Source organism: Dipteris shenzhenensis, chromosome 16, assembly GCF_047967505.1.
Source record: "Dipteris shenzhenensis isolate YYH24624 ecotype China chromosome 16, Dip_SZ_1.0, whole genome shotgun sequence".
Lineage (NCBI taxonomy): Eukaryota > Viridiplantae > Streptophyta > Polypodiopsida > Gleicheniales > Dipteridaceae > Dipteris > Dipteris shenzhenensis.
Window position 1 is genome coordinate 5,624,774 of NC_141611.1, and position 12,202 is coordinate 5,636,975.

General features: G+C 47.8%; 1 protein-coding gene across 2 annotated transcripts in view; it reads right to left on the minus strand.

The window, feature by feature from the left end:
• Positions 1 to 1,219, minus strand: part of LOC147892453 (Zincin-like metalloproteases family protein) — a 159,135-nt gene extending 157,916 nt beyond the window's left edge. For both annotated transcript variants that reach the window (XR_015542351.1, XM_087387413.1), the window contains exons 1-3: positions 631 to 1,219; positions 431 to 512; positions 291 to 343 (exon numbers count right to left, since the gene is read on the minus strand). Coding sequence is in view for 1 of the 2 variants with exons in the window: in XM_087387413.1 (XP_087243539.1) it covers positions 291 to 343; positions 431 to 512; positions 631 to 875 (380 nt within the window). In the remaining variant the exon portion in view is untranslated. The remainder of the gene's footprint in view (positions 1 to 290; positions 344 to 430; positions 513 to 630) is intronic.
• Positions 1,220 to 12,202: the final 10,983 nt, after the last annotated feature.

Below are 12,202 nucleotides of genomic sequence, written 5' to 3' on the forward strand. Positions count from 1 at the left end.
GAGAGAGAGGAAGAAGAACAACAAGAAGAAAAGAAAACGAGGATCACGTTAAGCTCAGCATTAAAAATTTTGTGGCAACCTAAGACCCTTGGGAACCTTGTCTTGTTATGAATCATGCACATCACATAATTGCAGTAACTTAATCATGAAGCCCAAAAAGCATACAACTTGATCAATTCCTGAGTTTGCATGAGGATTGGGTATACACTCTCTCACGACCTACTTTAAGTCTAGATGATATTCCTCTAGAATGACACATACTAACTTCAGAGCAACGAGAGAGAACTTACACATCAGGATGCGTATTCCTGCAAAGTTCTGCTGAATCCACGACCGTACATATCTGCATATGGAACTTCATGCTTGAGTGTGCAAGCCATCGGGTGCAAATAATTCATTAAAGAGCAAAAGGAAATTGTAACTTTCATACAGTGTCAGATAGATCATCAAAGAGGCGAATAGTCTGCATGGAAGGAGGCATTTGTCTTATCTGTTCAATCAGCTCCCCTGATCTGCATGACGATTAAGCATTCCATAACCTCGAGAAGCGGAACATACAAGTGAATTTTAAAGGCTCCTTTAGCTTCTTGTGTTGTCAGCACTTAATAAATGACTGTGTAGCGATCTTACTTTTCTATTGCTGCTTGTGCAAATGCCTGAAAACCATTAGCAGACTTAAGAACATCATAGCCATAAAGGCCTGTTACACATCGTCTATTCATTCCAACAACTTCTGTTTGGTACCACCGAGTTTTTGTCGATGCATTTTCTCTGACAGGGCATGAAAGAGTTGAAAGTGAGGCTCTGCAAAATGCTTTCTGGCAGAGTTCCAAAATCCAGGATCTGCCAGCCATTCGTAGCCGTGCAGGTGGCATCCTGCCGTATAGATATATTGCGATGAACTGCACACGATGACCTGGCCATCATTTGAAGACAGGGGAGGATGCCGAAGCTACCATCTCAATTGCTTTCACAACACACCATGTCTTTTGTGTGACGCTTCCAAGGGACTTATAAGGTCTTTGTGTATTTGAGGAAGCAAGTACGCGTCTGGAACAAAGCACAAAGCTGAAAGCTTTGCTACAGAGTACAAGCAGCAAACCACAACCAGTACAGGTCGTTTTTGCTTGCAGGAATACTCCAAACGGAGTCGTTTTTCTATCAATCTCACTGGACAAACGGAAGCAATAAAGCAATAATATGAACAGCAGTCTTAATTGTCGAAGGTGTGATACTCTTTGCAGTGTGTGTTAATTCTATTGGCTTTGTGAGATGAGGCGTGTGAGTGAGGCTGGGGCGAGCCTGGGGGCATTAATTAGCCGCTTTCATCTTCATTTTCTTCATTTTTTTGTTTTAGAACGTCTTATTTAGAGAGAGAACACTCTCAATTATAGATAGAAAAGAGGAAAGAAGAAGAAGAAGATAGTATAGATAGATAGATCATGGAATATAATTGACATAGAGCGTGTTCCCACCCACTTAGCGGGAGTTGGCAAAATTCTCTAGCATACATACCCACCTTAAGCATGCCAGCTTTCTGCTATTTACTTCTTGAGATGTCAAAATGCAGGGGCCTACTCCAAAACTCTTGAGCAAGTCGTCACCCAATCGAGTGGAACTATAGTATCTGCAAACTTTGCAAGCCACAAGAAAAATGAATCATGTTGCCCGTAATGCCTGGGGAGCAAGGGCTTTTTTCTGTCTCCAACGGGGTGCTCAAATGCTGGGTTTTGGAACCTGAATTTTTGGGGCAATTCGCAGGAACCATCCAGACATTGGCATTTGCAAGCATTTCTACTGCTTTGGCATTGAGCGGGAACACACTCATATTATAGATAAATAGGATGGGAATGGAAAAAAATGGTATTCAAATGTACTTCTATCATATTCTCATCCCAGTAGATGCTCCCATCTATATTTGAATGTACTATGTGCTGATAGTCGAAATTAGGGATGGGTCAGGTGGGAGAGGATAGATGTCATCATTTCATCAGTTTAAGAGGTGAGGACAAGGACAAATATCATCATTCTATGCTTTCCACTCCCTAAGAAAGGGATCCCATCCTGGCTCCAAAGGTCTTGCGGCCATGGTCCACGATGTGAGAAAAAATGAGTAATGATGACAAATAGCTATCCTAACCCCATGCTAGTCCTATCCTTTGTGCTAAGGCTCTAAGTTCCTATCCTAAACCCATGCTAGTCCCATTTGTGTGCTAAGGTTCTTAGAGCCTAGCACATGGATGGGACTAGCATGGATTTAGGATAGGAAGCCATTTCTCATCCTAACTACCATCCTAGACCAAGTGGTCTATGATACCCGTCGTGGATTGGCCACAAGACCCTAGGAGCTAGGATGGGATCCCCTTTCTTAGGGAGTGGAAAGCATAGAATGATTACATCTATCCTTGTCCCAACCTCTTAAATGCATGAAATGATGCCATGTGTCCTTAAGTATAACTTACATGCACTACATAGTGAGTGTAATCTTTGGTAATGTGTCCAAACTTGTCACAACTATTACATTTCACCTTGATCTTTGCAGATTACTTTTGCCTTTTACATCAGTTACTTGTGGCGAGATCTATCAAGCTTTTCAATATACATGACAATTGACCTGATATTCAACACCCCATTCTTTCCAATCGATATTCAAAGGCAAGAGATCTATAGAAAGGATTACAGCTACCCTTTGGCCCATAGCTCTTGCTTTGAACAATCAAAGGAGGTAAGCCCATGAACATTAGGTGGACTAAGGGCCTAATGGGATAACGTTTTGTTAAGGTTCTCCTTTAGAATTTTTATATCTGCTGATGGTATTTTCCAAAGCTAGAGTATGATATCCCATACTTCTTGATGAAACTTGCCACAACTTTCTTAATACTTGGCCAATAGAATTCTTTTGCCATTAGTTAGAAAGTAGCAGTCGCTTTCCTATGCCCCATGTTTAGTGGTTGATGCATTTCTTCCATGACTATTTGTCGAAAGAGTCGAGTGATGCATAATCTCTTTTTATAGAAAAGGTATCCATCATTATGTTAGTATTTTCACATCGGATTTCGATAGTCACTTTTCAATTTATTCCATTATCTGAAAATCCTAATCTTCGTGTTCTCAAATGGTTGAATCTCTATAGCACTTATATAATTGTGTGTGCATGTGTGTGTGTGGGGGGGGGAGGGGGGTCGGTATTATCTTGCTGTTTGTCCTATAATGAGATATTTTGATGTTGTAACTGCTTGTCCCCTATTTTTGCGGGGGCAATTTCATAGTTTCTTGTAATATAATACCCCCCAAAAAAGTGTGTGCATATACGTATGTATGTACATACATACATACATGGCCTTCGGATTGAACTTTTGGGAAGAGATTGTAGGATGGCCTCCCACTTCTGCTTAACAAAAAGTTAGATGGAAGGGCCTCAACAAAAAGTTGGATGGAAGTGCCTCTACAAACTTTAATTATTTTTACTTGCTTTCAAAAGACTTTGGAAAAATCTTATGTTTTGGGCAAAAGGAATCACTAGGTAACTCAAAACATTGAAAGTTTGATTTTGAAGATCTATGTGCCATCTTCACTCATACTTCAAATATGCTACAGAGGATTTCAAACTTCAGGTTTTGTGGACTTTTGTAGGTACCCTCGAACAGCCAAGGCACCTATAGATCTCTGACGGTTGCAAGTTCATTCTCTAACTTTGATGTGCATTTATGCTTCTACAAACTCCCTTTTCAATGACGTTGTTGTGTGAATGTCGTAGCTCCAAAGTTTGCTAGTTGTGGCTAAGGAGCCATTGGATTGTAGGACAGTCTTTTTATGACGGGACGAAACTCTCGATGGGGCTACTGATAGTGACCAATCATGAATTAGGATGACCTCCACGGTGCTAAAAAGGTGTAAATCTTGATGATGGATTTATGACCTAGTCCTTTTGCTTAACACTCCTACTATGGGTCACGCCATGTGATTGCTATTGTGTTTAAATATAAAAACCTTTCTAGTCCCTTGTTTAAGAGACTCTATTATTGCAGAAGATGCTTGTGACCCTCGAATTTCTGACAACCTAGCATTTTCTTGTTGGGGATCCTTCTAATGGTCACTGTGTTGCAGGTCTCTCTCTCTTTAACCTCCAATGTAATATGCCACAACAAAGTCAAACATGGAGTTCTACAAATTTTTAATAGCAGTCAAATGCTCTCTCTCTCTCTCTCTCTCTCTTTTGGGCACTAGTAGTTAGAATCACATTTTATAGAAGAATCCCAAATGTGATTGGCATGTGGGAGGCTTTAATCCTTGAGTATTCTCTTTCCTCCAAGTTCCAGTTACTACTAGACCTTTTGTCAATTCATGAGGTGATTTCCTTCTCTCTCCTAATAGGCCCAAAGCATGGCCTGCCCTGATACTGTTCAAACTAGAATTCGAAGTTCTCTCACACAAGGAATTATTTGATTGAATCAAAATAACCCAAAGTACATGAAGATGGTGACATCAAGTAGGTACAATCACATCCAATCACCAGTGAAGATGGTGACATCAAGTAGGTACATGTTAGATATCAATGCTCCACTCTCGTGTAACTACGCGGGAACCAGCTAACTCTACTTGTAAGCCCTCCATATGAGGAGAAGGCATTTGAGTAGCTCGGTTATCCGGCAGGTCCTGGTTTGGACACCAGATGGGGGCCATGTGTGGCCTGATGGGTGGACGGCTTCAGATAGAGTTGGCACACCGCCAACTAGGCTACATGCAAGTGCAGGAAGGTAGCCCACTCTTGGGTTGCGGGGCCCGTTTGGAGCCTCAGATGATCCCGAATGGCTCTGGGCCGAACGGATACTGTAGGTTAGTTGCTCTATTTTGCGCATCGGTTCTATCGTGTGGTCGGTGGCCTATTTCAGGACCGACCTCTAGTCGACCGTTTTAGGCGGGTCACCCAATTGAACCCAACCGACTATGACTGGTGGCTATATAAGAGCAACCCCGTGAAGCCCATTTCATCACTGGCTACAGCAACCCTGATTCCTTAGCATCCAGCCTCCGTCTTCTACTGTTTCCAGCTCACCATCAAAGCTTCTTTCACAGGAGCGCACGACTAGGAGGCAGCGCCATCTATTGTATCAGTTCTACAGTAATCAAATTTTTTATTCTCCATACTATCTGGTTTTTCTCGTACGAGATCCTGTTATCTGTTAAGCACAGATGTTGTATTATTTTCTTACATGGTATCAGAGCCTGGATTCTAGCAAGAAGATTTGGTAGTGTGTTTCTATTTGCGAGCAGATTGTGAGAGATGGCCCAGCCCGCAAGACTGCGAATCCCACCGTTCGGCGAAAGCGAAAAGTTGGACGGCTCTAACTATCCACTTTGGAAGTTCAAGATGAAGACCATCCTAAGCGCATACGAGCTTTGGGACACTGCTACTGGGGTGGACGTGAGGCCGGTTGTGAGACCGGATCCAGCTAATGCACAACAACAGATAGTACTAACTGCGGATGAGATTCTCGCATGGACAAGAAGAAATGTAGATGCACTGTGTTCTATTATCTGCAGTGTAAGTGGTTCTGTCATGGTGTTGATTCAGCATGTCACCACAGCAGAGGAGGCATGGACGGTCTTGAAAAATCAGTACGAGACCACGAATCAGACGCGGATTCAGAATCTGGAGACTCAACTCTCGAATGAGAAGTTGTCTGAGTCTGAAGCGGCAGAGAAGTTCATCACCAGGGTGAAGAATCTGCGCGATCAGATGACTGCGATTGGCATCACCATCACCAGTGAGAATCTAGCATAAAGGTGCATACGGATTCTCCCACCAAAGTACGACGGTCTTGTTACGGCGCTGAATACGTAGAATAGAAATCCGCCCCTCAACTTTGAGGATTTCAGCTCGATGCTTCTGGAGGAGGAGATGCATCAAAAGACGAGGACTAGAGAAGATTCTGCTTTCTGGACCGGATCAAAGAAAGGTAAGGGTAAGGACTCTGGTAACCCATCTTCTTCTGATAATAAAAAGAGAAAGAAGAAGATCAAGTGCTTCTATTGCAACAAGGCAGGGCACCAGCAGAATGAGTGCCGAAAGAAGATTGCAGATGAGAAGAACGGCGTAAAGAAAGAGTCCAGCAACAGCGCGCCCAGGCAGTACCGGTAGAGCTGTTCATAGCAATTGAGGAGATTTGCACGGAGGCACAGTTCATGTACCTGCGGATGAACCGTGGATTATAGACAGTGGTGCATCGCGCCACATGACTAGTCGGAAGGATTGGTATACCTCTCTACAGCCGGTAGGGAATGACATCCTGGTAGCAGTCGGCAATGATGCAAAATGTCCAGCAAAAGGAAAAGGTACGATTGCTCTCAAGTCAGATGGAGTTGTAAAACAGTTGTCCGATGTTCTTTATGTGCCAGATATCAAGAGGAACTTGTTGTCCGTTTCTACGATCACGGATTGGGACCTCAAAGTTCACTTCGATAAGAATGGTGCACAGATTCTGGATCTTCAAGGGAAGGTCGTTGGTAAAGGTACACGGCGCAACAACATCTACGAACTCTCAGCTTTCAGTGCTCGAGCTGATGTGAAGAACACTAAGCTGTGGCATGAGAGGTTTGGTCATCTAAAACTTAGTTCTTTGAAGGAGATGCATGAAAGTGGAATGATTGCACACCTACTAAAAATTTCAGATCTGCCCAATGTATGTGAAGCTTGCATGATGGGCAAGCAGCATCGGCATCCCTTTCCTAAAGAGGCCAGTAGGGTGAAGGCTCCTCTAGAGCTCGTTTACATGGACCTCTGCAGAAAGATGGAGACGGAAGCTTTGGGTGTTTCCTACTACTTCATGACGGTGATCGACGACTGCAGTAGAAGGATATGGATATACATCCTGAAGACTAAAGACGAGGCTTTTAGTAGGTTCAAGGAATGACATGTAATGGTCGAGAAAGAATCGAGGAGGAAGGTGAAGAAGTTGAGATCAAAAAGAGGTGGAGAGTTCACATCAACTGAATTCGAGAGTTACTGCAAAAGTCACGGAATCAAGAGGCAAAAACCCCCGCCACATACATCACAACAAAATGGAGGAGCAGAATGCAAGATGCGCGTCATTTGTGAAATGGGCCAGAGTATGATGAAAGGGAAAGATTTGCCAAAGACTTTCTGGACTGAAGCATGTAACACGGCAGTTTACATCCTGAATCGTAGCTACACGAAGGCTGTGAATGGGATGACTCCACTGCAAGCCTTTTCTGGTAAGAAACCTTTAGCTACACATTTCAGAGTTTTTGGATGTGACTGTTTTGTGCATGTCCCTGATGCTACTAGGACCAAATGGGAACCGAAGAGCCGGAAGTGTATTTTTTTGGGCTACAGTGAAGAGGCGAAGGGTTACTGTCTCTATAACCCTGTTACCAAGAAGGTAATTGTAAGTCGCGATGTGGTCTTCTCAGAACAGCCGCATCAATTGGAGGAGGATGCTTCCTTCCCAGACAACCAGGACCAGGATATCCATCTAGTACCACCACCAACAGCAGACCGAACTCCCCCAACGGTGCTTGGGAGGATTCAAGATAAAGAAGATGAAGAAGAGTCTACAGAACCACAATGGCAACGGCCATTCCCGAAGTGGGTAAAGTAGCTTTTGGATGGCAGAGAACCTCCAGCCATTGAGGAGGAACCATCCGAACACCGCCGGTCCAAGAGATTAGAGGAGCAAAGAAGAGCGCAGGAACACTTGGTCAACTATGCGTTGATGACAGAGGTAATCCGTGCTGAAGAACCCGTGTCTTGAAGAGGCACATGGTGATGATAGGTGGATGGAGGCTATGCAATCGAAGTATGGCTCCATAATGAAGAACAACACTTGGGACCTTGTGGATCGTCCACCAAAACGCAAGGTAATCGGCACCAAGTGGGTATACAAGACCAAGTACAAGTCCGACAGCATGTTGGATAAGTACAAGGCTCGGCTCATGGCAAAAGGATTCGCACAGGTACATGGTTTTGATTATCAGGAAACTTTTGCTCCCACAACTCGACTTTTTTTTTTTGCCGAAAAAACAGTGCTAATTATATTACTTCGAGAACAAGATACAAAAGGTCAGCTTGTAGCTGACGGGCTGCGTTCACAAATCGGACACAGCCCTAAAAGGTAACACAATAAATCACTCTCTCACGTCGGGATAAGGCGAGTGTGAATGAACAGCCATCGGGGTGGTGAGTAGCACCACCGAAGGCCCTGCGAGGTCTGCTCAAAGAAGAGGCCCTGAGTGTTCCAAGCCCGAAGGAAGCGTCTCCGCTTCTCTTGACCGGGGACCGGGAATCTCCCTGAATCTGGTCCCACTGGCCTCTGAGGGTATGAATAATCTCGCACCAAATATCAGTCATGACTTGGGCAGTCGATAAGGAGGTGCCACCGAGGATCTGCACGCAACGCGAGGTCCAAATGTGCCACCCTGCTATGCTGCTAATAATCTCCCAGACTGGCTGCCTCTCCTGAACTCCTGTATCCGCCTCTGCTAGGTGCTGCGGGATACCCTCGAGTAGCCCCCATGTACCCTGCGTGATAAGGAAAGTGGGGTCCTGCTGGCATGCCTCGAATAAGTGATGTAGACCAGGTGCGGTGCTGCACCAACAGAACGCGCCCCATGTGATCAAGCCTAGCTCTGGTGCTGCGCGAGTGAGAATCCCGAAAGTCCACCTCCACACTTCCTGGGCGCGAGTGCAGCTCCACAGGCAGTGCTTTGGTGACTCCTCAACCACATGGCAGATCTGACAGCGTCCGTCCTGGCCTATCTGTCTCAACCAGCTCCCCACCGGAAGACCTTTGTGGGCGAGAAGCCACAGGAAGTAGGAGATCTTCCGCGGCTGCCAGCTCTCCCACAAGGCCTTCCAGAAGGCCTGCAAAAAGAATCTGGAAATACCCTGTGCATACCAGCTGGGCGGCTGGGTGGGGGGACGACTCTGCATCCTCCCAAGAACTCGCCTGCCCAAAGTCGTGCTGTAGGCGAAGAAGGAGGTTGGCCCCTGTCCTGTCACAACCTCTGGCCAGCTCCACTCTCCTGGGTCCCACTCAAGCTCTGACAAGGCCCGCCCCTCCCAGAGCCAGAGTCGCCAAAGCTGCAACTGATCTTGCTCAATGCTAGGGTCGGTACGCCAGACCTTCCCCAAAAGGCCTACGATCCGAACCCTCTACCATGGGAGTAGGGGGTCGATGAGTGCATCCTCTCTCCTGAGTCGTCCATCCCCCATAACCGCGAAGAAAGAAATAGAGGAGTCGACCATACGTCCTGCGACCACCAGTGGGATGCCACGGGGGGTGAACTCTCCCAGCCAACGGTCGTCACCAGGCATGAGGATCTGAGGCTCCGGTGGAACCAACCAATCAGCTGGGATCGCGCCATCGATCTCCGTGCATCTCGCCTGGGCTCCATGAACACCTCCAGCGGCGTCTGCGAGATCAGCCGTCTCCAAATATCTGTACGTGTCCCTCCAAACTCGAAGGGACCGGGCTGGCCCCCTCATCCAACCATCCCACCTGATGTGTGATCTCTCCCCCAACTGAAGGCCCTCGGCATCTCTGACCTGATCGTTCCAGATAAGCGGCTGGCGATCAATCTCCTCCTGACAGCGGGGAGGGGACTGAATGAGACTGAGGCGGAGCCGCCTCCAAACCATGAGGAGGCTACAAACGAGTGGGGAACGGGGCTGAGTAAGTGGGGCAGAAGTGAAGATCCACCTGAGGGACGGGAGCCACTCTCCACCTCGTCGCGGGACACAAGAACTGACCCCTGCTGAAGTAGCATCTTCCACGTCTGCCCCCCCGGGGTCAAACCGCGGATGACTAACTTGCCTAGCAAGGCCTGACTCTGCAGCTCTGGATCGATGACTCCCAGGCCTCCCTTAGCCTGCGGAAGAATAACTGTCTGCCAAGCAACCCTGGCTCTAGTATCTCTAAGGCCATCCTCCTCGGACCAAAGGAAGTTCCGAACCAGCCTCCTAAGCTGTGCCACACTGGATCTCGAGAAACACCAACAGGAAGCCACATACCAAGCCGTGGCAAGGAGGACTTGGTTGACTACCAAGGCACGACCTGCAAGGGAAAGCTTAGCAGTGCTCCAGAAAGCCAGCTTCCGTCGGATGGAATCTAGCACCGGGAGAAACTGCTGAGCTGGCGTGATGTCTAGGCCGACCTGAAAACCCAAGTATATAGCTGTCTGTCCCCGCGGGATCCACCTAAAACCCAAAAACCTCCCCCACTGAGAACGCGGGCAAGGGGGCAGCCCTGACGCACTGATCTCTCCAAGTTAAAACGCTCTCCCATCCTGCCTCCAATGATGACTCTGCTAGAGGCTGTCCTGTACAAAGCTGAAATGCCCTGAATCCAACCTGCTGGGAAACCTAGCCGCTCTAGAGTCCCCTCCAGAAAGGACCAGTCCACCCGATCGTAGGCCTTCTCAAAGTCGAGAAGTAGGATGGCAAGGTGTGATCCGCTGTGCTGAGCCCACTCTGCCGCCTCTGAAAAGGTGAAGACATTGTCCAGGATATTGCGATCCTGAACAAAGCCTGTCTGAGTGTCGTGAATGATGTCTGGAAGTAGAGGCCGAACTCTGGCACTGATCATCTTGGCTAGGATTTTGTAGGCAGTGGTAAGGAGAGTGATCGGGCGCCACTGACGGATCTCCTGTCTATCTCCTCCCTTCGGGATGAGGCAAATCAATCCCGAGGAGAGGCTCTCTGGCATATAACTGCTGCTGAAAGTCCTCTGAAAAGCTGCTAAGAGGGGCTGATGGATCTGGTCCCAGAAGGAGGTGAAGAATGCCCAGGATAGCCCATCCTCACCTGGGCATTTCTGTCCATCGATGGCCATCAAGGCCTCCAGCATCTCATCCGTGGTAGACGGTGCCAACAGCGTCGCCTGCATGCTAGGCTGGACCAAGGAAGGAGTGTGTCTCCACACCTCCTCGCGGGCTTGACGAGTGCGAGGAGCAAGTGGCTCCTGCTGAAAAAGGGTCCTGTAGAAGTCGGTGGCCAATCCCAAGACCTCTCCCGGATCCGTGACAATGTGTCCCGACGCTGTCCTGAGACTCCGAAGCTGATCACCTGCAGCTCTCTGGCCATGTGTCCTGAAGAACTCCCTGCACATCCGGTCACCCTTCCGAGCCCAGAAGGAGAGAGAGGCGTGATAGGAAAACTCTGAGCGACGCTGGAGTGTCTCCTCAAGAAGGGCTCTGGCTCGAAGGGCCTGGATCCGAAGCTCCTTCGAGCCCGGGGATGCCTGCTGGAGCCGCTGAATGGAGGCGAGGTCTCTCCGAAGGGCTCTCTCTCTACCCCACCACTCTTGTCCAACCTGTAGGGCTGCGAGCTGAGGGCTGCGAGCTGGCAGATCTGGTTGGACTCCTGCAACGCCTGCGCCACCGAATCAACCAAGTCCTCGCACTTGCCCCAGTCTCTGTCCCAAAGATCACAAATACTGCTGCGCACGTCCTCCCTCGAGAAAATGGAATCGGGAATCCAGCATGAGCGGGGGGGAAGGGTTTGAGCTGCCGAATCTAATGATAAGAGCACCGACGCATGGTCGGAGAGTGTCGTCCCTGGAACTATACTGGCCTGACCGCCTCTGCTGATGGCCCAATCAGTAACATAGAATCTATCCAGCCTCTCCAGGAGTCTGCCTCCTTCCCTGCGGAAACCCCACGAGAAGTCCAAGCTCCCGTGCCAACGCCGGAAGGACGGGTCTCGCCAACAGTCCCTTCCTCCTGTCGCAAAGATAAAAGAGTCCCAAGTGGACTGCTCTGCCTGAGCCATACCTGTAAACTCCGGTCCTCCCACAGCTCGACTAACCACAATTCGTAGTGTTTTGGCTTTAGCTGCCCAGGGAAGTTGGCCTGTGTTTCAGATGGATGTGAAATCTGCCTTTCTGAATGAAGATCTCAAGGAGGAGGTATACGTGGAACAACCACCAGGTTTTGAGATCCCCGATTCAGAAGGTAAAGTCTGCAAACTGAAGAAGGCACTTTACGGGCTGAAACAAGCCCCATGAGCGTGGTACCAGCGAATTGATGCATACTTTCTGCAAAATGGGTTCAGGAGGAGCCCATCACATGCAAATTTGTATATCTTTAAAGAAGGAGACAGGTGTATGATTGTGGTCCTTTATGTGGATGACCTTGTCATAACAGGGAACCATGAAGAGAAGATCTCGCAGACGAAGCATTT